At 32.4% G+C, this 22,375-nt stretch overlaps 3 protein-coding genes across 4 annotated transcripts; 2 read left to right on the top strand and 1 right to left on the bottom strand.

Moving 5' to 3' along the window:
• The first annotated feature begins 1,692 nt into the window (after positions 1-1,692).
• On the top strand, positions 1,693-5,172 carry LOC105281184 (kelch domain-containing protein 4). Of its 2 annotated transcripts, none has more exons than XM_011342243.3 (7): positions 1,693-1,998; positions 2,187-2,357; positions 2,515-2,750; positions 3,424-3,593; positions 3,701-4,257; positions 4,525-4,693; positions 4,969-5,172. In XM_011342243.3, exons 1-7 carry the CDS (start codon positions 1,879-1,881, stop codon positions 5,130-5,132), a joined length of 1,587 nt encoding a protein of 528 aa, XP_011340545.1. In that variant the 5' UTR covers positions 1,693-1,878; the 3' UTR covers positions 5,133-5,172. The 2 variants fall into 2 exon arrangements, with proteins under 2 accessions (XP_011340545.1, XP_011340536.1); XM_011342234.3 differs by having other exon boundaries at positions 1,700-1,998; positions 4,525-4,732.
• Positions 5,173-5,469: 297 nt separating this feature from the next.
• LOC105281175 (protein phosphatase 1L) lies at positions 5,470-12,060 on the bottom strand. Its single transcript, XM_026972216.1, has 8 exons — positions 11,838-12,060; positions 9,505-9,750; positions 8,941-9,138; positions 8,568-8,858; positions 7,582-7,741; positions 7,196-7,326; positions 6,449-6,756; positions 5,470-5,850 (listed from the first exon to the last, which is right to left on the bottom strand). The coding sequence occupies exons 1-8, from the start codon at positions 11,871-11,873 to the stop codon at positions 5,769-5,771; spliced, it is 1,452 nt and encodes a 483-aa protein (XP_026828017.1). The 5' UTR covers positions 11,874-12,060; the 3' UTR covers positions 5,470-5,768.
• A 1,916-nt stretch (positions 12,061-13,976) lies between these two features.
• Positions 13,977-19,488, top strand: LOC105281166 (signal recognition particle 14 kDa protein). Its single transcript, XM_011342212.3, has 4 exons — positions 13,977-14,204; positions 14,288-14,360; positions 17,804-17,916; positions 17,998-19,488. The coding sequence occupies exons 1-4, from the start codon at positions 14,181-14,183 to the stop codon at positions 18,112-18,114; spliced, it is 327 nt and encodes a 108-aa protein (XP_011340514.2). The 5' UTR covers positions 13,977-14,180; the 3' UTR covers positions 18,115-19,488.
• Positions 19,489-22,375: the final 2,887 nt, after the last annotated feature.

The following is a 22,375-nucleotide window of genomic DNA, read 5'->3' as shown; positions in this document are numbered from 1 at the left end:
GGATAGCGAAAGTTTTCATAGGTGCAGAATAGTGCAGGAATACAAATAGGAAGGGAAAGAACGCCACAGTGCAGAAATCAACATGGCGCAGTACATAAATATCAAATCAAATCTGATTATCTAACTTATTTATAATATTATTTATTATTTATTTATTTATTTATTTATTTATTTATTAAGGCGATGCTGGAGTGACCAGGGAATTTCTTCGCGATGGTGCTGCCATTTGCACAATAAAATGCTTTTTACAAAAATTTGGCAAGTTGTACGCACAAAATTGCACCCAAGCAGTCTCGGAATAAAATAAACGAATATAATGAAGCTTTTAAAAGTGCCTTTAGAAGCGTAATAAAAGCTTCATTATATTCCTTTATTTTATTCCGAGACTGCATGGGTGCAATTTTGTGCGTACAACTTGCCAAATTTTTATAAAAAGCATTTTAAGTTTAAATTTTATGCAAATGGCAACACTGTTTCACTAGCAACTCCAGCATCCCCTTAATATCAAATCAAATCAAATCTGATATCTAACTTATTTTTGTATACTTGTACCAGAGGATTCTCACTCCGGTTCAATAAATAAATAAATAAATAAATAAATAAAAGATATTCATAGTCGAATCTTATATTTAAGACCGTCTTAAGTCTTATCTGAAGATGCTGTATGGATCATTTCATTGGCTATGGAGTATCTGAAGATACACTTAAGACGGTCTTAAATATAAGATTCGACTATGAATACCGGCCATAGAGTCCAAGAAAAAGTTGCGTATTATCCCGTTAAGAGGCTACGGCGATCACCGGTTTCTCGCTAGAGAAAAATATTTCCCGATCTATATAAGTAGCGACGCCGAGCCGTGGATTAATTGTTGTAATAATAACATGACAGATTCATCACATGCTTGAATCCTGGCCAATATGAATAAAATGTTTATTCGTATGAGTTCACATTCTCTTTAAGAGAAAACTGTTAAATACAGGAACGATTTTGACAAATTCCGCTTGTTCCGCTGCAGTATAAAATATGTAATATGTTTGAAAAATATTCGTTCTAGTTTTCACATTGAACTATAACCTAACTGGAATGAGCGCCAAGCCGCCATTGCCGTTTAGTGAGAAAGAAGGACAGTAATACCCATTCTCGTGTCGTCTTTGTCTAAACGGCAATGGCGGCTACAGGTTGGGAAAGGACAGCTATACCCTGCTTTCACCCTCTCTTTCTAAACGGGTCACGTGACCCGAGAACAATAGCAGTGCTCATTCTAGTTAGGATATAGTTCAATGAGTTTTCACAAATTGTATTTTCGAAATGCGTTTCTTAGCACAATTTGGTATAAGAATTAGTTTTGAAAAGATCTTTCAACGTGTTCAACACGTACGCGGCTCTCACTTGTGTGTGTTACCCCCTCCACTACTCGAACCGCGGACCGCGTCTGCATTAGTCTACATTTTGGCATCTCTGGCCCGAAGCTGCCCGAAGCGCGGTGCGCACACGTACACGGTTGCTCGCTTGTGTACGTATCCCCTCCCTGCTGCCAGCATGTTGCCAGCGTCTCAAAGCTGGCATCTCTGATTGGGGGTGACAAGAGTAGACAAGAATCCTTGATTGCGATCTACTTCAACTGGGAATAACTAGTGTCCCTAGAATAGGAGTTGGACATCTCATAGGGACACAGCCTAGGGATCGGGAACCGTAGAAGGAGAAGAAGAAGGGTGCGTTCCGTTTCACGCAATGCGCGCATAATGTTACATATAATATATATAATGCGCGCATATGCGTGAAACGGAACGCACCCCAAGAAGACAAGTAAACAAGCATCTACCTGGGCAAGGAAGAATCACGTTTACGTGACGCGTTTTACGATTTCATAAAGAACGATGGGAAAAAAAGATAAGAATAAAAATAAGAATAAGATTAGTGGCAGTATAAAAACAGCACTAAAAACCGAGAAGAAGCTTAATGTCAAGCAGAAAAAAGAATTAGCGGCACTTGGTGAGGTTAGTTTGTTTTTTTATCTCCTATTGTTTCTGAAAATATATGTGCGAAATTTCAATTAAAAGTTTATACAGTTTATGCATAAACGTAGATTATTATAGTTTATGGATAAATAAAAAGAACAATAAAAAGTGTTTTGAATTATTTGTAATGCTAAGTAAACAACATCAAACACTGTTTTTGCATGCAGGATGATATAGAAAAGGTTGTTGCCGAAATTGAGAGGGAGGAAGCCCACCGACAACGCGTTAAGGAGGCAGTAATAGATGCGCCGTCCCGACGAGTTAATTTTTCTCTAACGGCGCATCCCTTCAAAAATGAGCTCGTTATGTTCGGCGGCGAGTTTCATGATGGTCGACAGGTAAATGTTGTACTAGTAATGGTTGATGAAATAGTTTTTAAGCTTTTTAAGCAATAAGAATTTGACGATGGGAAGATGAGAGACAAAGTCTCTTTGAATCTATCTTTCTACTAATAATTTGATTTAATTGGATTTATATATTTCTTTCTCCCTTTAGACCTTGGTATATGGTGATTTGTTTTTTTACAATACAAATAAACAAGAATGGACGATAGTGAAGGCACCAGGAGCACCTCCGCCACGGTGCGGTCATCAAGCAGCAGCCACTACGAACCACAGTGGCGAGTTATGGATATTTGGTGGAGAATTTACTAGTCCGAGTGAATCACAGTACTATCATTATCGTGACTTATGGGTGTTTCGTTTTACTGATAAAAAATGGGAGAAGATCACGTAAGTAAAAAAAGAGGAAATGAAAAGAAATATCAGATAATATTCTGTATTTTGAAAACTTATTGACGTTTTTAATATAAACGTTTATATAAAATATTGAGACATTTTTATAATTTATTATAAGAGATTATAATTTATATATATTTATATATAAAAATATAAATAAAATCAGGAATAAATGTTTTCATATTTAATATTGTTTTCTGAAAGAATATTGAATATAAGTCGAAAAAAACTATAAGAAAATATAATTATGCTAAATTATTGCATTATAATATGTTATTGAGACATCAAATAACTAATTTTAATACTACTCTTAATTATAATATAATACCATTGTAATATTATGTTATTCTCAAATTTAAATTAAAAGTTAATGATATAATTTTGACATTTTTGAAATCAGTGATCACAAAGTATCAGACACAATTCAGAAACAAATCTTTGATGCTATTCTTCAATTTTTAATTAAATATATTTTAATAGATATTTGTTTATATTATACATCATTAACGTTATTGTAGTAATTGAAACTTTTTATTATAATTGATTTAACTTCCGGGTTGACGGTGTTTTTTGTCATTCTAGTTCCAACTTTTCAACACACTTTATTAGATAGAAGTAATCTGATTTAATATTTTTATGTTGCTACATATGTACGTAATAATTACAGAGCTCCAAACGGTCCATCGGCTAGGAGTGGACACAGAATGATACACGTAAAGAAGCAGTTGATTGTATTCGGTGGATTCCACGACAATCTACGGAATGACTACAAATACTTCAACGACGTACACATATTTGATCTGGAAACTTACACGTGGCAAAAAATTGAGACTGTCGGTAAGTGGATAAACAAATAATTTTTATTGAGTCCTTTATTGAAAAATATATTTCTATCTCTAAAGTCAAACGAAATGTGTCGAAGTAAACCTTTTTTCTTTTCAAAGGCGTTCCACCCGCTCCTCGATCTGGTTGTATATTATTGCCGACCGCTGATGGTAGCAAGCTCATCGTGTATGGTGGCTACAGCAAGGAGAAAGCGAAAAAGGATGTAGATCGAGGCCAGGTTCACACCGATATGTTTCTCTTAACGCAGGACAAAAATAACGCAGCCAAGTACAAGTGGAGTTGCGCAAAGCAGACCGGAGTCCGGGTATCGCCAAGATGTGGCGCTTCCGCTACATCAGTCCAGTCCGCGGCCAATCAGGCCTTCGTGTTCGGCGGTGTGCACGACGAAGACGATGAGAACGAGGAGAATCTACGAGGAACATTCTATAACGACTTGTTCGCGTTGGATTTAGGGAAATTGCACTGGCGTGTCGTAACGTTATCCGAGAAAACAGAAACAAGCGGCAACGCGGAAGAACGCAGACGAAGAAGAAGAAAAAAACACAAGGAAGAAAATGACGAATTAGAAGAGAGTGGTACTGATTCCGATGAAGAAATATTGGAGAAATGTTCCGAGCAATCCGCAGTTAGCATAGACGACGACGGAATATTCACGGTAAGTGTTTTCATTTTACTTATTACTTTTGTATATATGTATAATCACGTGAGCATGCACATATACACACGTCCAAATATTGGACTCTGTGTGTATCTTTATCCTAGTTAATTGGACATCTATCTATAAATTTTGTCTTAAAATATTCCATAGAATTTGCTCTTAAAATTATTATCGGTGGAAAAAATACCTGTATACTATTTTTTTTTATTCATAAATAAAATGAATACTAATTCTCTAAAATATTTTTCTATAAAAACAAAATAGATGACAGTAGGTCCAGCAGTACCACTTGGAATTTCTTCATTGTCTCTTGATTCTTCTTCGGCGATGAAATGCAGCAAACAAACTAAATTTTTTCCGTCACCACGAATAAATGCCGGAATGGCGATAAAGAATAATATTTTGTACATATATGGCGGCATAGTGGAAGAAGGTAATCGACAATATACCCTTCGTGACTTTTATAGTCTAGGTACGTGTTTTCAAATATTAATCAAGAAATCCTGCAATCATTTGATGTTGTGCTTCCTTCTCTTTTTCCCTTTCTTTCTACTCTTTATTTTCCCATCTTTCTTCAATATCTTGTCGTCTTTTGATCGCTGCCTTAATACGCGCACGCATGCAAATAATGCGCATCATACATGCATACACACTACGCGCGCGCGAATATAATATGTATTTATGTATGTATATCTTTCGATAATCCAGATTATCGAAAATTGGACGAGTGGAAAACCCTGATGGCGGATGATCTATCGTCGCAAACATGGTTCGATTCCTCAGAAGATTCGGAAGATTCGGAAGAAGACAGCGAAGAAGAATGTGATAACGAATTGGTAGATGATAATGGAGAGCTGAGAGAGAAAGAATGAATTAAGGACAAAAGAATAAAAATAATTAATTAAGGACAAATTGTTTGTGTCTCAAATCCTTGAATTGCAGCAACATTTTTGCATGGTATATTTCGATATAGCTTTTCAAAGAACGATGCCTTTACCCACAAGTAAACGTTTTTCTGGAAATAAGTGTAAACAGATAAACGTTTAACGTTTACACGTATATGCGATAAACAAAATAAAATCAGAACCCTAATGTAAATGCACAAAAAATCTGAAAACAATTTATATATATTTTTCAAGATCTAGGTCATTCGTAAAAGGGAATAAAAAACGCAGAAGTTGGAGAAATCCAATAAATAACACACTTAAAATTACTTATATAAATATATATTCATAAATATAACAATTAATGCTTGATTTCTGATTTGTGAATTTTTACAATCGAATGCAACAATAATCTATTAGTTTTAATTTTAGCTTTAATATCACACTTGCACTGTCAAAGCAAAACCTGCGATCAAGAACATGCTGTACATCAAGCATGCTTGATATATATATATATATATATATATATAAATTTATGTGGTAACAACAATAAAGATGTATTAATTTTATGACTAGACCTTTGGAACTTCAAGATGAAAAAGTAGGCGGCAGAGTTTTTCATAACTAGTTCTTCTTGGCCTCCGATGAGCTGTATTTGCGATCCTTCAAATTAATCACGACGACTGTAATGTTATCGGCAGATCCTCTACAAAACATGGGAAGTAATATGAATAAATTGTGCATTACAGGACTACCGTACTTAATATCTAATAAAAAAAATTAAACACAAAAATTATAATAAATCAGAGGTGATAAAGGAAATATTAAAATAATAATTTTCTTCTTTTAATAACTTAGAGTTATGTAAGTTTTCCATTTAACTATTCCATTTAAAATAAAATGTAATAAAAATGTTGTATATATGTATATAATAAAAATCCGTTACTAAATTTGCTAAAGAATATGGTAAGATAATTCTTATATTTATCGCATATGTGATAAATATGTGATAAATATAAATATAAATTTAGTAACTTGTATTACTAAAATTAATTGTAATTATAATAAGATCAATTTCTCAGTGTACATTCACTTTTATATTTATTAATATATTCCTATCCGGCTATTTTTTGTCTAAATAAAAATGAACTTTTAAATCAGTATTTAACTCAGTAAAAGACGTAATTTAATACGAATTATTCTAAAATATTCTGTTTTCAGAATAAAATAAGAGCAGAATACGAAATAATAATCAATGGGTGTGTTTAGTCATAATGTTCAATCAATGTTCAGAAGATACCGACCTGTAAAAACTTTGTAATGTGATACTTTTTGCACCAAAATGTGGCTCGTCCATACGCTCTTTGATGAAAGCTACAGCCTCCTCGTTTGAGAACGTGTCCCACAAACCATCGGATGCCAATATTATAAACATAGGGTTATGATCATTTAGATCAAACGTTAGAATGTCTGGATCGGCGATCACTAGCTTTTTATCCTTCAGAGGATAATCTCCCAGAGCACGAGAAGTAGCCAATATGCCAGCAACTCTCCATACACCATTAAAAGTCACTAAACCACCAGCTTTATTTATTCTCTTTCTTTCTCTTTCCTGAAGATATATCGGACGGTTTAATGCAATTATTTTAATATAATAAATTATTATCAGTTAATGACACAATGAAATGCACGAATAGATTTTTGCACAAAATTTTTCTCACAAACGTGGTCGTTGAAGATTTATAACACTATTGCAGATTATATATATTCGTTATATAATATTTACTGAGTAATGATATCGATTCATGTAATTTTAGATCTATATAATTCATAAACATGCAAAATTAATAAAGTGTCATGTACAATCATTAATCAGAGATTTACTAGATTATTAGATTATATCTGTCAGGCGGACATAACGCAGGTTTTAAACTCAAAATCAATTTGTAACGAATTAATATTATAATGATATAATAATAATATTATATAATCGCATTTATATTTGTGTCAAAATAACATAATTTATGTTAAACTAAAACAGGAATAAATACCTGTTGAGGTTTGTGGTCAAAAGACAAGGGAATCGCATTGCCCTTTCCATCACACATTACTCCTCTAGAATCTCCAACATTTGCCACGATTAACTTATTGTCTTCCAAAAGAGCAATCAAAGCAGTCGTACCTAAAATTGGAAAATCACAGATATAACAACCTTAAACTATATATACATAAATTAAATAATAAAATAACATTCTTTCTCTCAAAATATTTTTTATCTATAAAAATTAAGATTCTTTTCATTTTATAATTAAATGATTAACTGACAAGAATTGTTTGTTCACTTCTAATTTTAGGAGAAATATTCTACTACATTTTGCATCCTTCTTCATGATAAAATGAAGATATAACAGTATTTTTAGACAGATAAGATAAATACCTGCAACATCCATATTTTTTTTAGCTGCTTCCACTAATAATCTATCCACTGCTAAAACTTCATCAGTTAGGAGTCGGCTGTAATTGATTTTGTCTCCTTCTAAGTAGTTTATCATATCTACTTTGGGCGCTTGTTTCTCACCTGGTCTGCATGGCCTAATCTGTAAATAAAGAAGCAATTGTCGTGGCAAATTATAATTCATGAATGGAAAATTGTGAAAAACAAGTTAACACATTTTATTTTATTTTATATTTGGAGAATTTGGAGAAATAATGCGTCATATAATATTCAAGTATCCAAAAACTATCCAGAGATATATCGTAGTTAAAAGAATATTTTGTATATTTTGCATTTATTCCTCAGAAATATTCAGCATTGAAAAACTGTTGAAAAGGTGATCAGAAAGAGTGATCTTAATCATACTAAGAAAGTCATTGAGAAAAACTTCATTTTTGTCCTATGTCGAAGCACACAAAGTTTAGATAATCTAAATAGTCAGCTTTAAACATTTCCCATTAAAAACGATTAGCTCTAACATTTTGGATTTTTATGTCCAAATGAAATTAAGAATTTGCTATTAACTGGTGGCACACAAGATTCGAGATACCCTGTATACATTCCAGCGATACAAAATAGAATGTGAGATATTTTTTAGAAGGATAATTATATTGAAAAGCACGCAACACAATTCTAGTGGAATTTTCTTTAACTGTATAAAAGAAGAGAATAGATCAACGGAGAGATAATTTTTCTAACTTTGAGAAAGAATCCAGGTATCTCACGCGAAGAATAAGTAGTTGTTGAAATGACAATTTGCATTCCAATGTCTTACTGTTCTATCTCTCTTATCTTCTTCTTCTTCTTCTTACAATAGGTTTAAGGCCTATTGTTTTTCGATACCTGAAACTAGTGTTTCCGGTGACCGGGACTTTGAGCCAATTCCATCTGAAAAATAATGGTGAACAAGTGGCTAGCCTAATCTATACCTCTCTTGTAATAGGGGATATGCTGTCCAGCTTATCGAGTAATTCTGGATCAGTTACTTCGACGGCTTTCTTCATGCAATCATCCGTCAGAGAAGCGCTTACGACTTTCCGAAAGGATTTTCTTCTCTCCACAGTTTTTTCATCTGCCTTATTATCACCTTTTTTTCTCACTTCATTTGTGGTTAGCTCGTTCTCATGTGTAGGTGTTTTACCAGCCAGTATATTCTTCAGTTCAATAACTTTTTTGTTGATATTAGAAATAAGTTTGTCTCGAGCGTAGTTGGCTGCAAACTGGAAAGATAAGACATTATTTGAGAAAAAATGCGTTAAACTGTGCTAAAATAATTTATTTCTTTATTTACTAAATTAATACCTCTCCACCATGTCCATCGAATATTGCAAACAAGGAAACTCCCGTATTATTCGTATCTTCATTCACTACGAAGCGGTCTTCCATTCGAGCTCTATGCCCTTGTACAGCATACGCTGCAACATGATCGTGTTTTAACTCCCAGCTAAGTTTTATTCCATTATTCGATGAATCATTGACTAAAAATTGTAACTTAGTCACCTGCACAAACAAATATGATATAGCATAGAAAAATATGTATTGTGTATATAAACATTATTTTCATAGAAATAACTTGACACAAATTGCAAGTATTTTTCGTACTGAACAATTAAACTAGTTTGTAAAAAGAACTAAGTTCTCAATACTCTGTATAAATAAAAAACATGTATAAAGAAGTATTTATAACAATGAAAAAACTAAGATATTGAAGATAAATAGTAACAATATAGTAAAAAGATCAAATTTGACTATTTAAACTAGATAAAAAAATTATAATAAAGCATTTAAGAAATGTTTAATTCATATGAATTTGCATGGTTATTTCTATTAAACTTCATTTGAATTCTTAATGTGTTTTTTTTGTACCTTAGAAGTAGTGCGTCCCAGAGTATATTGAATTCTTCCCAGAAGTGCTCTGCTCCAAACATCTAAGGCTTGTATGTAGAACAAAATAATTGCCAGCATCATACCGCAGATCAACACTTCTGGCTTTAAAGCATAGAGTCGCATAATTTTATAAAGATAGCCTAACGGAGTATTAATCCCAATGTTTAATCCAGTGGAAATTCCCACAGTAAATCTGGACACGAGCTTCATGTGTGACAAATAAGTCTGTAGAAAGAAAGAAATCGAAAGATCTAGCATATAATTTGCTTTGTTCACTTTGTTCTTTAGTTTTCTTTAATTCTACAGTTATTTCAAATTTACATATGATGCTAAAATTGCATTCATTATTTATCATAGATCGAAAATTATATGTATATATAAATATAAGCATAATAAAGCCTAAAGAAGGATTGTGTTTCATTATTATTGCTAGTATACTGACAATACACACTTTTGCTTAATATTTATTTCATTTATTATTATTTAATTATTAGACAGTACATTAATAATTTTGCCAGCTCTGATGATAAATAATTTACTATTTACTATTTACCGTTAAATATGAGACATTAAATCTATTTCTTGACGTTCTCAAAATTTATTATTAAAACAAGATGCAGGAGCGTGCATATAATGCATAATTAGAATGATTACTTTTGTTGGGAAAATTGTATTCAAAACTTCAACAAAAGAAGTTAATATTAAAGCAATAGTGCTCGTATAATATTCTTATAGTATATATAGTATATAATTTGTATAGTATATAATATAAAAAATAAATATACAAAAATATAAGGTTGTAACATTCGTCCCGTTTGTTTAGTGTTTTTAATATTAATAAAAGAAATATTAATATTTGAAGTTTTTAAAGAAGTACTAAAGTATTAGTACATATCACTTTAACATCGAAATTAATTTTTTTAATTTTAATCTAACATTAACTTTTTGACAAAACGTTTTGGAAACATGTTTTATGGGAACTTTCCATTTGACCGAATAAGAAGAACATGACTACATATAAACAGCCTAAACTTTTTGAAACCCTGCAAATATATATTTATTAGGTATGCAAATTAATTCGGTGTAAGACTTTTTTAAGAAATTCAGATTTTATTTACTTTTTTTTCGAGAGGATTCATCAGCTGCTCGATAGATGAAAAAAAGCATTAAAAAATGGCCAATATATGCATAGAATGTCTCAAACATATAATATACTATACTTGCTGACAGCATATTTCTGACACCATTAAAAATTCTAATAACAAATTTCCTCTTGAAGCCATAATAGTTTTTAAATGGAAAGCATTTAAAATTGACCAGTTGCAATAGTGCATTGCATGATAATGAAAGCATCTTTAGATTCAAAAGTTTTTAACAAAGCTTTATTTATATTGGCTCATCTTCATTGATTCATAATCGTGCAATAATATTTTTAATGTACTAACAGATTATATGTGTTAGGCCCTTAGCAGAATGGCTGACTTGATGTTTCAGGACAATGTTTTATGCCCTAAGTCTTTGTCTTTGTCTAACGCACAATACTGTCTTCGTGTCTTGAGACATCAAGTCAGCCATTCTGCTAAGGGCCTTAAGACTTACTAATTGTAAGACTGAGACACTTTACATAACACGTAATCTTGTATTTTATAAATATTATAATAGGAATTAATTTTTTTAAAATTTATATCTCAAATTATCTTGATAATATATTAATAATTATCTTTGTCTTTTTTCTTTACATAATCAACAAATGTTTGTATTGAAACTTTATTTTGTACTTATTTCTATTTCCATACTTAATTTATTCCGTTTATCATATCGACTGATAAAATCAGTAAAAATGCAAGACTGTCAAATTTGGTGCTTGCAAAAGTTACAAATTGAAAGTTCAACAAACACTCGTCCCAAATATTAAAAAAGCTTACATGGCAGTTTGGAGTTAACGAATCAACAGTATCCTGCCATGTGAAAGCAATGGGAAAAATCCAGAAAGAAGATGGCTTTAATATCGTATGAAACTTTTACAAACACCTTATAAACCGAAGATTGAACAAAACTCTAGATGGATCACTAAAGTAGTTACTCTAAATATAAAGAGATATTTCTTAACCTAAAACAATTTGCACATTTATTTTCGTATTACTTTGAGGAACTAAAATTGCAATTTCGATTAAACATTGGATCTTTAATTGTTAAAGTATATCTTTGCACATTTCAATCAAACTAATAAAATACGCTGCAATCTTAAAATGCGAAGTGCTGTATTTACAAAAATGTTTTTCAAGTTCACAGAATTAAACACATTTCTTCACCTGATACAGGACTCGGTCTTCGAGCTCGTCATCCATAATATTTTGGAGAATCTTCAGTATCGTTCTCGTTAGCGGTTACCCGCGTCGAATCGGTTAAAGTCAGCTATCTCAGATTTCTTTTCTACTTGAGACAAATACTCTCACCTTAGATTATAACAATTCGCATTTATTCGCGTACGATTTATTCCTCCTTCGATAATAAGCACAGATAACGTTGTAAGCATAGAACCATGATATAAAAAGAAAGGTGTATCATTTGCGCATAGCAGCGGCCGCAAGATGAGCGCAACCAATGAAATTTGGGTCCAAATGCACCCGCGAAATTTGAACACGAAATAATCACATATATTTAAAATTTTAGTCGTATGTACTTAAAATGCAGTCATTTTTATTGTTATACTTTATTAGATGTTTTTCTATTACATATTTTATAAGTTTTCTTACATTTTTTTAAAATAATTGTTTTCGACAATTTCTTTGTTGAGTTTAAATAAAGTTTACCTAAAGTTTATATTACATTAACGATTTTACGTTAAGGGGATGCTAGAGTGACTAGGGAACTGCTTCGTGATGGTAATCGCAGTTTCGAAAATTCTCTTTATTGCTTGTGCAGAATAAAAAATCCTTTTCCACAAATGAAGTATAGATAGAAAGAAAGTCCTGTAGAGCGGACTCTCTTTCTATCTATACTTCATTTGTGGAAAAGGATTTTTTATTCTGCACAAGCAATAAAGAGAATTTTCGAAACTGCGATTACCATCACGAAGCAGTTCCCTAATCATTCCAGCATCCCCTAGGTGCTGCCATTTGCACAAAAAATGCTTTTTATAAAAATTTCGCAATTTGTACGCACAAAATTGCGGTTGTTTACAATCGGGATAAAATAAAGGAATGTAATGAAGCTTTTCGAAGTGACTTTAGAAGTGTAATAAAAAAGAATAGTATGAATGAAAATCTTGTATATACTTAACATACATGCAAGATTTTCATTCATACTATTCTTTTTTATTACACTTCTAAAGTCACTTCGAAAAGCTTCATTACATTCCTTTATTTTATCCCGATTGTAAACAACCGCAATTTTGTGCGTACAAATTGCGAAATTTTTATAAAAAGCATTTTTTGTGCAAATGGCAGCACCTAGGGGATGCTGGAGTGATTAGGGAACTGCTTCGTGATGGTAATCGCAGTTTCGAAAATTCTCTTTATTGCTTGTGCAGAATAAAAAATCCTTTTCCACAAATGAAGTATAGATAGCAAGAAAGTCCTGTAGAGCGGACCCTCTTTCTATCTATACTTCATTTGTGGAAAAGGATTTTTTATTCTGCACAAGCAATAAAGAGAATTTTCGAAACTGCAATTACCATCGCTATAGTGAAAAAATAGTTCACTAGCAACTCCAGCTTCCCCTTAAAGCTTACTACACCTATTGTAGATCTGGCCTTATGGCTCAAAGCTTACTACACCTAGTCTGCGTTCGAAAACTCTACCCGGGTGCTCTCACTCTCTCTTAATCTCACTCTTCTATCTTTCTCACTCCAACGCGATAAAGGTAACCCCGCTATTCAGAGTAAAGTTTCGAACGCAGCCCTATTGTAGATCCGGCCTTATGTATCTGTTTATGCTAGAGCTCTAGATATTACAAGAGTAGCGCAAGCCCTGCCATGTTGGACCTAACTGCAGGTGCAGTTTTAGGGCCCAGACACAATGAGAGGAATAAGGAACACAGAATAGAACATAAGGAATAAACAAAATTTCGATCAATGAAAAGCCATGCATGCGTGAACTGGTGATGCATGCATGGTTTTCTATTGGTCGAAATTTTGTTTATTCCTTATGTTATATTCTGTGTTCCTTATTCCTCTCATTGTGTCTGGACCTTTATGTTAGGTTACAAATGACTCTGTCTTCTCATTGGATGCCAAGGTGATAGGTCCAACATGGCGGCATCGCGAAGATCAAACGTGTGCGCTACTCTTGGCTGTGTTCCAAAATTCACTGCCAGCACTGAAACTCTATAGTTTATGTCACGTACACTATAGCTTTTCAGCGCTGGCAGTGAATTTTGGAACACAGCCCTTGTAATATCTAGAGCTCTAGTTTATGCGCCTGAGGCTGAGCGGATTTCTGGTTTCGGCCATGACACTTGACAGCATGGCAACGTGCACAACGTGTATGGTAGTGCGCAGTGCGCCGAAGTTAGCAATCTAGTTAGTACAGACATTTGTGTCCGGCACTGAGTGAGGTGAATATCACGGTTAGGTTTTCTAACCTCTTTTCTCTTGTTTCGAGAAATTATATCTAACGTGTTACGGGCATTCAACATATGTTAATATTGTCAGAATGGTTCTGTTGGAGAATGATACGGTAAATTGATAACTCGATATGTTGCTCTCTTATGCATTAAGTGACTAATTAATAAATTTCAATTATTTCAATTTCAATTATAGTTCTTAGCGGAACTAAGCAAACTCTTCGACAAATCACGGCTTTCTGGTTCTGTGACACTCACTTTCAAGAGATGTGAGTATACTGTAATATTGTAATACATTTCGAAAATTTCAGAATAATTCCAATCTTAAAATAATTTATTATTTAATCATTAAAACTTTATGTAATCGGAAGGCATCAGAGTAGTCTTTTAACACAGGTGCGTTTCACTTGACGCTTCCAACGATCGCGAATAGTCATTCTGTCTTTATTGCTCACTGAACATTGAATAAAGATAGAATGACGCTCGCGATCGTTGGGAGCGTCAAGTGGAACGTACCCATTGTCGACGGGAGACGTGAATCGGCGTTTTTCATTTCCCAAACATTGATGACGGGAGACGCGAATCGGCGTTTCTTATTTTCGGTATTTCACATATATACCGAAAATGTGCGGGAACTGAGGCTCGATGCGTTTCGCAGTATACCGTCAACAATGTGTTAATATTATTTTCTTACTTATGCATCGTATATGTGCAGTAAAACAAACTGTTAATGTTTCTGTAAAAGTTTTTCATAAAGTTCTTTCAAATTTTTACATATATAAATAAATTATATAAAATAAACATAAATTATATATATATATATATATATATATATATATATATATAAATCGCAATATAATAATTGCAAAAATTCAAAAGAAATTTGCTCTTACTACTAAAGTAACATAAACATGAAAGTGCAAAGTGGCATGCTTTTTATGTAAAACACGAGGGGTTGGTCACTAGCGGTTACAGTGTACAAAAATTACCCTTGATATGGATTACCTTTAAATTACCTCAGATTCCTTAAGATTACCTAATACTACAACAGTTCGATCAAATAACTTGGCAAAAGTTTCAATTTATTGTCAAAATTCATCAATGCCGTATTTTCCGTATTGATTTCAGCCGGTAGTTTCCTCGATGATTGTTCGGAATGAATATATATCGCTCATACGCGCGAAACAATCGCAGTCCGATCTTGCATCCTTATTGTTAGCACAAGTCGAACGATTGAGAGAGAAAACATTACAAGACGTGGTACTGCTGCTGGTGTCCAATAGCTGTCTCACTCAAATGGAGAGAGTACAAGTGAGATAATTATAGGGCAGTGGTATCACGATTACCTCAGATTACCTCAGATTATCTGAGACTACCCTAAGAATTATCTAGACCTTGTACAAAGATTACCTCAGTGACCAACCCCTTGGTAAAACAATGTAATTATTCATATTTAGATACATAGGAGTACATATATGATGGTATATAATTCCACATGGTTTTTTCTACTACCTTTCACCAATAATTTCAGAAAGAAAGAATGTACTATCAAGAAATGCATTATTCAAAAAATATAGTAGTGTGGTATAGAAAATGAAAAAAATTAACTATGAAAAAGGTGATGAAATTTAACACGTTCCGTGCCACGTAGGTCGCATATGCCCCACGCTGAACTTTCATTTTTCATTAATTATGATACCGTGGGGCGCATACGCCCCACACGGCCTGAACGGAAAGTCACCAAAAATCAGTCCGGCACGGAACGTGTTAAATAAAAATAACTCCACGAAAAAATATTGTGCGAGCATTATTTTTTCAATTTTAAGGGTAAAATGTGTACTTTAAAGTGTCTTGTTGAATTTTTATTTTATACTTTCGCTCCTCTATTCTTTCAAAAGTGAAGACATATTTTTTAAGTAGGAATGGCATATTTTAATGGAATGCATAGAATTGGCAAAATTGTTTTACAAAGTTTGTTTATAGTATCATAAAGTTTAGACTTCCTCTCCAATTAAAAAAAAGAGGTTTGTACGATTTTTTCTCATGTTTCATTATAGTACTCCAAAGTTATTCGCGCGCATAAATTTTTATCAATTACTAGCATATATTATATTGACATTGCTCAATATGTACAAGAGGTTGCCGCTTAGCAGCAATTAGTCAGCAAGTTTGACTTATATAGTCAAAGGTCAGCGTTTATTTGCAGAGCAATCCTCGTTCATGTCACTTGTTTGTATCGCATGTCAAATACAACGGAGTATGTAGACATCCTGTTTTAGGAGTATCTCACTCATTTATATACAAGATTCTCTGTTCTGTAATTAGTTAGGAAACTGCTTAAAGATACAGCATTTAACACTAAACCTATCATGCCGGTCAAATGACCGTTTTTAAATTTTTGATTAAAAATGCTGCGTCCGGCAGAAATTCATAAACAGAAATTTCAATGTGCTGTTTGTTTTCTTCACTCTCATCTTCAGAATCTAACAGCAATCTCATTCCTTTTTGTCCCCTATATATATTGATAATGTTCAGTGGAAATAAGTATATATAAATTGTCGGTAGTTAGTGTTAAAGATAATAAAAAATGTTTATGTAAACATGTAGCTTATTTATTGTTTCCGAGCGAGTTTATCTTATAGCAATCTACAAGGTCTGTTCTTTTTAGCTGCACTGCTGAACTGGTGCAATAAGTTAGAGTGAGAAAAAATATACTTGTCTCACTTTAACGTATTGCACTAGTTCAGCAGTGCAGCTAAAAAGAACAGACCTTTATTTACGTACCTTAACAAGAGGCGTTCAAAATGACCATCTTGCATCTCAGTGTAAGCCAGTAAATGTTTTGTTATTGATTTTATTCTTTCCATACATTCAGATGCTACTGGGTTTGACAGAAACCTTGTTGAACTCTTTCACAAAGTACTTTAATGTCGTTATCGGACATTCTACAGATGGATTTCATGTATCTTGAAAAATGTTTCTTACATAGACGTTTATTGAGAAAATGCTCTGCACACAGTCTTACTTCAAGTGCGAAAATTAATTTGGTACTTCTTTTGGAAGAAATTAAGTTTTCATTTACAAAAACATAATAAACATGTCAATATTCGAAATATTCGTCATTATTTTCTAATACTTTTCTCCATCTATCATCAGCTGATAAATCCCCTCCTGAAAAAAAGAAATACCTAATACATATATTACAGTCGACAAGACACATGTTAAATGGATGTCTGCCATTTCTTAATAGAATAACTTCCCATTTTATCACTTCAAGTACAATGTATTCCAAAGATTTGATATTTAATGTATACTCTTGATATATGCTCTTAAAAAGAACTAAAAGGACTCTGAAGGACTCTTGGAAGGAATGTTATGAGGTAGCATTGTATATAAGACATTGAGCACTGTTCGCATATAAACGGAGAGAACTAAATAGACTAACTTTATGTATCGACAGAATTATTACGACACAAAAATCGCAATAACTTGGAAACGAGTAAAAATTTACATCATTCTGTTTCATTATGTTTAATTGCTAAATTCAATCCAAAATAATTATCACATATTACAGAACATTCTATAGCATTTATTTAAAGAAATATATATTTGAAATATTTTATATAGAAAAAATGTACCATTTTTACAATTCTTTCTTCCTTTTATATTTGTATTTTTATAGTTGCATTCAAAAAGCTTTCTGCTTTTACAGTTAATGGACATAATAAACCAGTACCTAGGAAAGGCAGAGCATCTCTACCGACTCCAACAGAGTACCTCTGCTTAGTCCGAGCATCCTTACGTTCCAGAAAGATTTCCACTGTTGTGAGTATTAACCTATCTTTTGTTGATGTATCATGATCGAGTGTTTAATCATATTTCACTGAAAATTTATTCAATTTTCAGATTCATTCCAAGGATGTAAATAAATTTCAACAGGCATATTGGAATCTGTTGAAGACCAATATAAGCGGATTAAAAAAACTAAAGAAGACCAAGTCGGCGAAGCCAAAAGTTCATTGACTCGACTGTCGGGAACTCACTATGCGGCGAGTTATTTATTTTTCTGTTATTAAGAATTTCATACCACGTTCTCTGTATAGTTATCAATGCTTGTCTATTGTGTAAGACAAATGATGAAGAGGATATGTTTTATACGTCACATTTTGTATAGACTGATGTATAAAGATTAATAATATTGTTATGAAAATATTATGAGAGAAACATATCCCGTTAAATTTTTTTTATAATTCTGTGCAATGATAAGAAGTAAGGGACAATCGCTCGATTAAAATTCAAAGCAACAAGTTGAAATAAAATATTTAACGATTATTGAAGCATTAAATATAAGCGTAACTTTAATTTTTTTAAATTTTACTTTTAATTTTTAATTTTGGAAATTTCATGCCATTTTAAGCTGATTAAGTGCATAAATTAATTCGTGACTTTTCTTTACAAAATCAAATTTTATTTATAGAAAAATATAAATATTATAGTTAACATAGTGTGCAAATGTGTGAATGAGTTTTAGTATTTAATGTTCATATACGCTCTTTGTCATATTTGTTCATATTTTGGTACTATTTCTCATAAAACTTTATTTTTATGAGAATAATGTCAAAATCAAAACATTTTAATAATTTTCCGAACTTTTACTATTATTATGCAAAGATTGTTTTAAGATTAACACAGCTATCATTATCTACAGTCTCAATTGCAACTAATAAGGAAACCCATAGAAGTGTCCTCCGATTTTGATGAAATTTGTTCTTCTATACACAAAAATAGGAAATACGCATTTTTTTATATATATGCCTATGTAGGTAAAACACTCTTTTAAAAAAATTAGGTTTTTTGGAGTGTATATCCTCGACATGAAAAATAGAAACAATTTCTTTAAAAATTCAATGGTTTCAAGAGTATTATACAATGCTGGTTCCAGATTTTTTAAAAATATTTTTAACTTACCCTCATTATTCATAATAATTTACTCGTCACAATTTTAATATAAAAGTTTCGTTTTAACCAAAAAGGCTATTTTATTCCGGTTCTAATTACGTATAACATGTCACATTCCGAAAGACGGATCGAAAACTTCGATGGAAACAGAACCACATGCACGTTATCTATAGTCACCTATTCGCTCGATACGTCGATGCAACACGTTCTTTTTAACTTTCACGTAGTAAGAGATTAATAGAGATATATAGCATATGTGTTATATAACATTGCAATAACAACACAACTATAATATAATATATAACTAATATATAACTATAATATATAACTAATCAAGCGACGCGGTAACGTTGCGACGCGATTACTTGTTACTCACATACATATGATTGTTACATGCATTTACGGTTGCGATGTAATGTAATAATACAATAGGAATACGATATATCAGTCCTTTATTGACTACTCCAGAGATGTGGCTTATACAAGTTACGAACGGGAACTACCTAAGACTAAAAACTACAGCTAAAAGCTGAAGCAGGAAAATCGTCATAAGGGAGGTGCATTCATGTAGAAAGGGAAAGGAATTTACAATGGTTAAACAATTAAACACGGCTTCTAGATTTATCGATGCTGATTTATTCTCAAGCGTGATAAGATTTATTTCAGTTAAACGTTTTCCTTTTATGATTTCGATATTTCCCGGGGTAAGCGTTATGTCCTCTGCTTTATTTTCGTTAGTTACTGTAAGGGTAATTTTAATTTTGGGAGGAGGGTTTATTTCTTTTACCAGTCCTTTTATGTTACCTGAGATTTGTAAGATTTATATTATTGACTTTCCACAATGAGTCATTTACAGGCTATAGCTTGTATCCGGATCCTTACTGCATAACGCTTTTACTTGCAAAGCCAAAACTTGTAGATTTCGAGAGAGCGCATCTGCATTAGTGTTCCATTTTCCTTATATAGAACCTCATAATTGTATTCTTTTCATTTTAATCTCCAACGCATTAAACGTGATGATGGATCCTTGACATTAAAGAGCCAAATTAATAGTTTGTGATCAGTGAAAATTTTAAATGGTTTACCATACAAGTAAGGTCGAAAATGTTTTACTGCCCAAATGATAGCCAAAAGTTCTTTCTCTGTCGTGTCATAGTTTCGTTCTGCTTTATTCAATGTCCTTGAAGCGTATGCAACAGGAAGATCGTTACCTATTTGTCCTTGTGATAAAATTGCATTTATTCCTTCGTCACTAGCATCAGTAGTTAACAGGAATTCTTTATCAAAATCCGGATATTGTAAGATCCGTTTGTTTAATAAAATAATAACAAGTGTTTTAGTTTTTTCGAAATTAATTTACTGTCTTGATTCCCATTTAAATGGTACATTCTTCCTAAGGAGTGAAATAAACGGTTGTGTAAGCTCGCTGAAATTTTTAATAAATCGGCGATAATAACCAACAAGTCCCAAAAATTGCTTAATTTGTTTAACGTTTTTAGGAATGAAATACTCTTCTATGGTTTTTATTTTTTCTTGGTTTAGTTTGACTTCCTCGTCTGATATGTGATCAAAATATGTTAATTCTCGCTTGAAAAATTCGCACTTGTCTGGCTGTAACTTAAGACCAGCGTCTCTAATGCGTTCAAAAATTTAACTTAATTTTTGTTTATGCTCTTCTAAAGTGCGTAAATAACAATATCGTCTAACTAGGCAAAGCAAATGTTTCCTTATAATCCAGTTAGAACGTTATCACTCCTCTCATGTGAATCGTTCGTCCTTTGCTAGGGTGGACTCATCCGATATCCATTTCAAACATACTACGAGCAAGAAGCCCACATCTTTTTTGTATTTAATGATTCAACCAGCGATTCCGCGGCTCCATCTTTATTGACAGTCGTTTGTTACTCTTCTATAAAACTCATTAATTTTTATTTTATTTTCTGTAAGAAAAGTATACAGACATCTTTGGCACTTGTTTTGTATTTCTGTATCGTCTACTTCAATCCAGATCTTGGATGATCCTTCTCTACAAATACATGTATAATGTTCTTTTTTACGTCTGTTCCGTGATAAAATATAGCACTTTGATCTCTATATAATCGACGATTTATTAATATTTTTGTTGTTGGAACAGCACGCAAATTAAACTTTTTTCTTTCTCCTAGTTTTTGGCCTGTTGATGTATATTTTAAGTGAATAATAATTATATCTTTCGTGAATATTAATTCACTCTTCTTTATCATATCATGTCCGGCACATTTATTACAAGATTCCTCGGATACTTGCATCCAATGTTGAAAGTGTTGTAATAAATCCTTAAGATCGTAGCATTTCTTTGGTATATTGTAAATAGGAATGGTAATAATAATATTTGATTCAATAATTGTTTTGATTTCACTACAATTGCGGCATCGTTTCGTGTAATTTACTTGATGCTCTACCTGTTTTAAAATATTACCAAATTTTGTGCCAAGTGCTTTCAAGAATACAAGTGCATCTCGTTTAATTGGAGCCGTAAAATATTCTCCCAAATTTTGCCGTATTGCAAATGTAATGTATTTAAGTTCGACATTCCATTTTGATATTTCAGAGCTAATATACGTAAACTATTTTGTTCATCATAATTTAACATTTGTTTTCTAATAGTTTCGAAATGTAATAAACATTGTAACACTACATTGGCAGTAATCTGAAACTTTATCTTGATTTTGAAAGCCACGTATGATCCAAGTTTCTCTTATTATTTCATGCGGTTCTTGAATACTTGTAATTATTTTGGGACCACGACACATCTTTTCTTTTTCCATATCTCTTCTTTGGGACTGAAATTATTTAGGCATTGGGAAGATATGTTTCTTTTAACCGATTATATTCCCGAATGGGAGCTTCCTCACTTGCTCTAATAATAAGAGATAAAGTTTCATAATTAATTAAATGCAATTCTTGTAGAGATATTACATGCGACAATGCTATGTGCATTTGTCCATAATTAAATATACAATTTCCAATATCCATTATGGCATGATTCAAACTCAGACCTTGGCTTTTATGAATGGTAATTGCATAACTCAAAGACAATAGGAATTGTTTCCTAATTACAAAAGCACGATCCATCACTGAAAATTTAACACTTACTCTTTCAATTAAATAGTTTTGTCCTGATGGTAATTGAAGTTTTAGTTTTTCGACCAAATTAGTAGTTGGATCCAGTATTATTGACAGTACTGTCGCAATTCTTCCGTTAACAAATCCCAAGTTGGCATCTATATTACGTCTTATCATAACTTTAGCTCCAATTTTGATGGTAATCTTTTTAGAAAACCCT

Source organism: Ooceraea biroi, chromosome 9, assembly GCF_003672135.1.
Source record: "Ooceraea biroi isolate clonal line C1 chromosome 9, Obir_v5.4, whole genome shotgun sequence".
Taxonomy (NCBI): Eukaryota; Metazoa; Arthropoda; class Insecta; order Hymenoptera; family Formicidae; genus Ooceraea; species Ooceraea biroi.
The sequence above is the reverse complement of the archived record's forward strand: the minus strand, read 5'-3'. Positions and strand labels throughout refer to the sequence as shown.

Bases quoted from the DNA above. Each gene is read 5' to 3' on its own strand.
- LOC105281184 (XM_011342234.3), top strand. From the start codon at position 1,879: ATGGGAAAAAAAGATAAGAATAAAAATAAGAATAAGATTAGTGGCAGT. The intron at 2,358-2,514 runs GTAAATGTTGTA...TTCTCCCTTTAG, and splicing joins AGTTTCATGATGGTCGACAG to ACCTTGGTATATGGTGATTT. The intron at 4,258-4,524 runs GTAAGTGTTTTC...AAAACAAAATAG, and splicing joins ACGACGACGGAATATTCACG to ATGACAGTAGGTCCAGCAGT.
- LOC105281175 (XM_026972216.1), bottom strand. From the start codon at position 11,873: ATGGATGACGAGCTCGAAGACCGAGTCCTGTATCAG. The intron at 7,327-7,581 runs GTATTTATCTTA...TTCCAATTTTAG, and splicing joins AAAAAATATGGATGTTGCAG to GTACGACTGCTTTGATTGCT. The intron at 6,757-7,195 runs GTATTTATTCCT...ATATATCTTCAG, and splicing joins TTGACCACAAACCTCAACAG to GAAAGAGAAAGAAAGAGAAT.
- LOC105281166 (XM_011342212.3), top strand. From the start codon at position 14,181: ATGGTTCTGTTGGAGAATGATACG. The intron at 14,205-14,287 runs GTAAATTGATAA...TTTCAATTATAG, and splicing joins TTCTGTTGGAGAATGATACG to TTCTTAGCGGAACTAAGCAA. The intron at 17,917-17,997 runs GTGAGTATTAAC...TTCAATTTTCAG, and splicing joins CCAGAAAGATTTCCACTGTT to ATTCATTCCAAGGATGTAAA.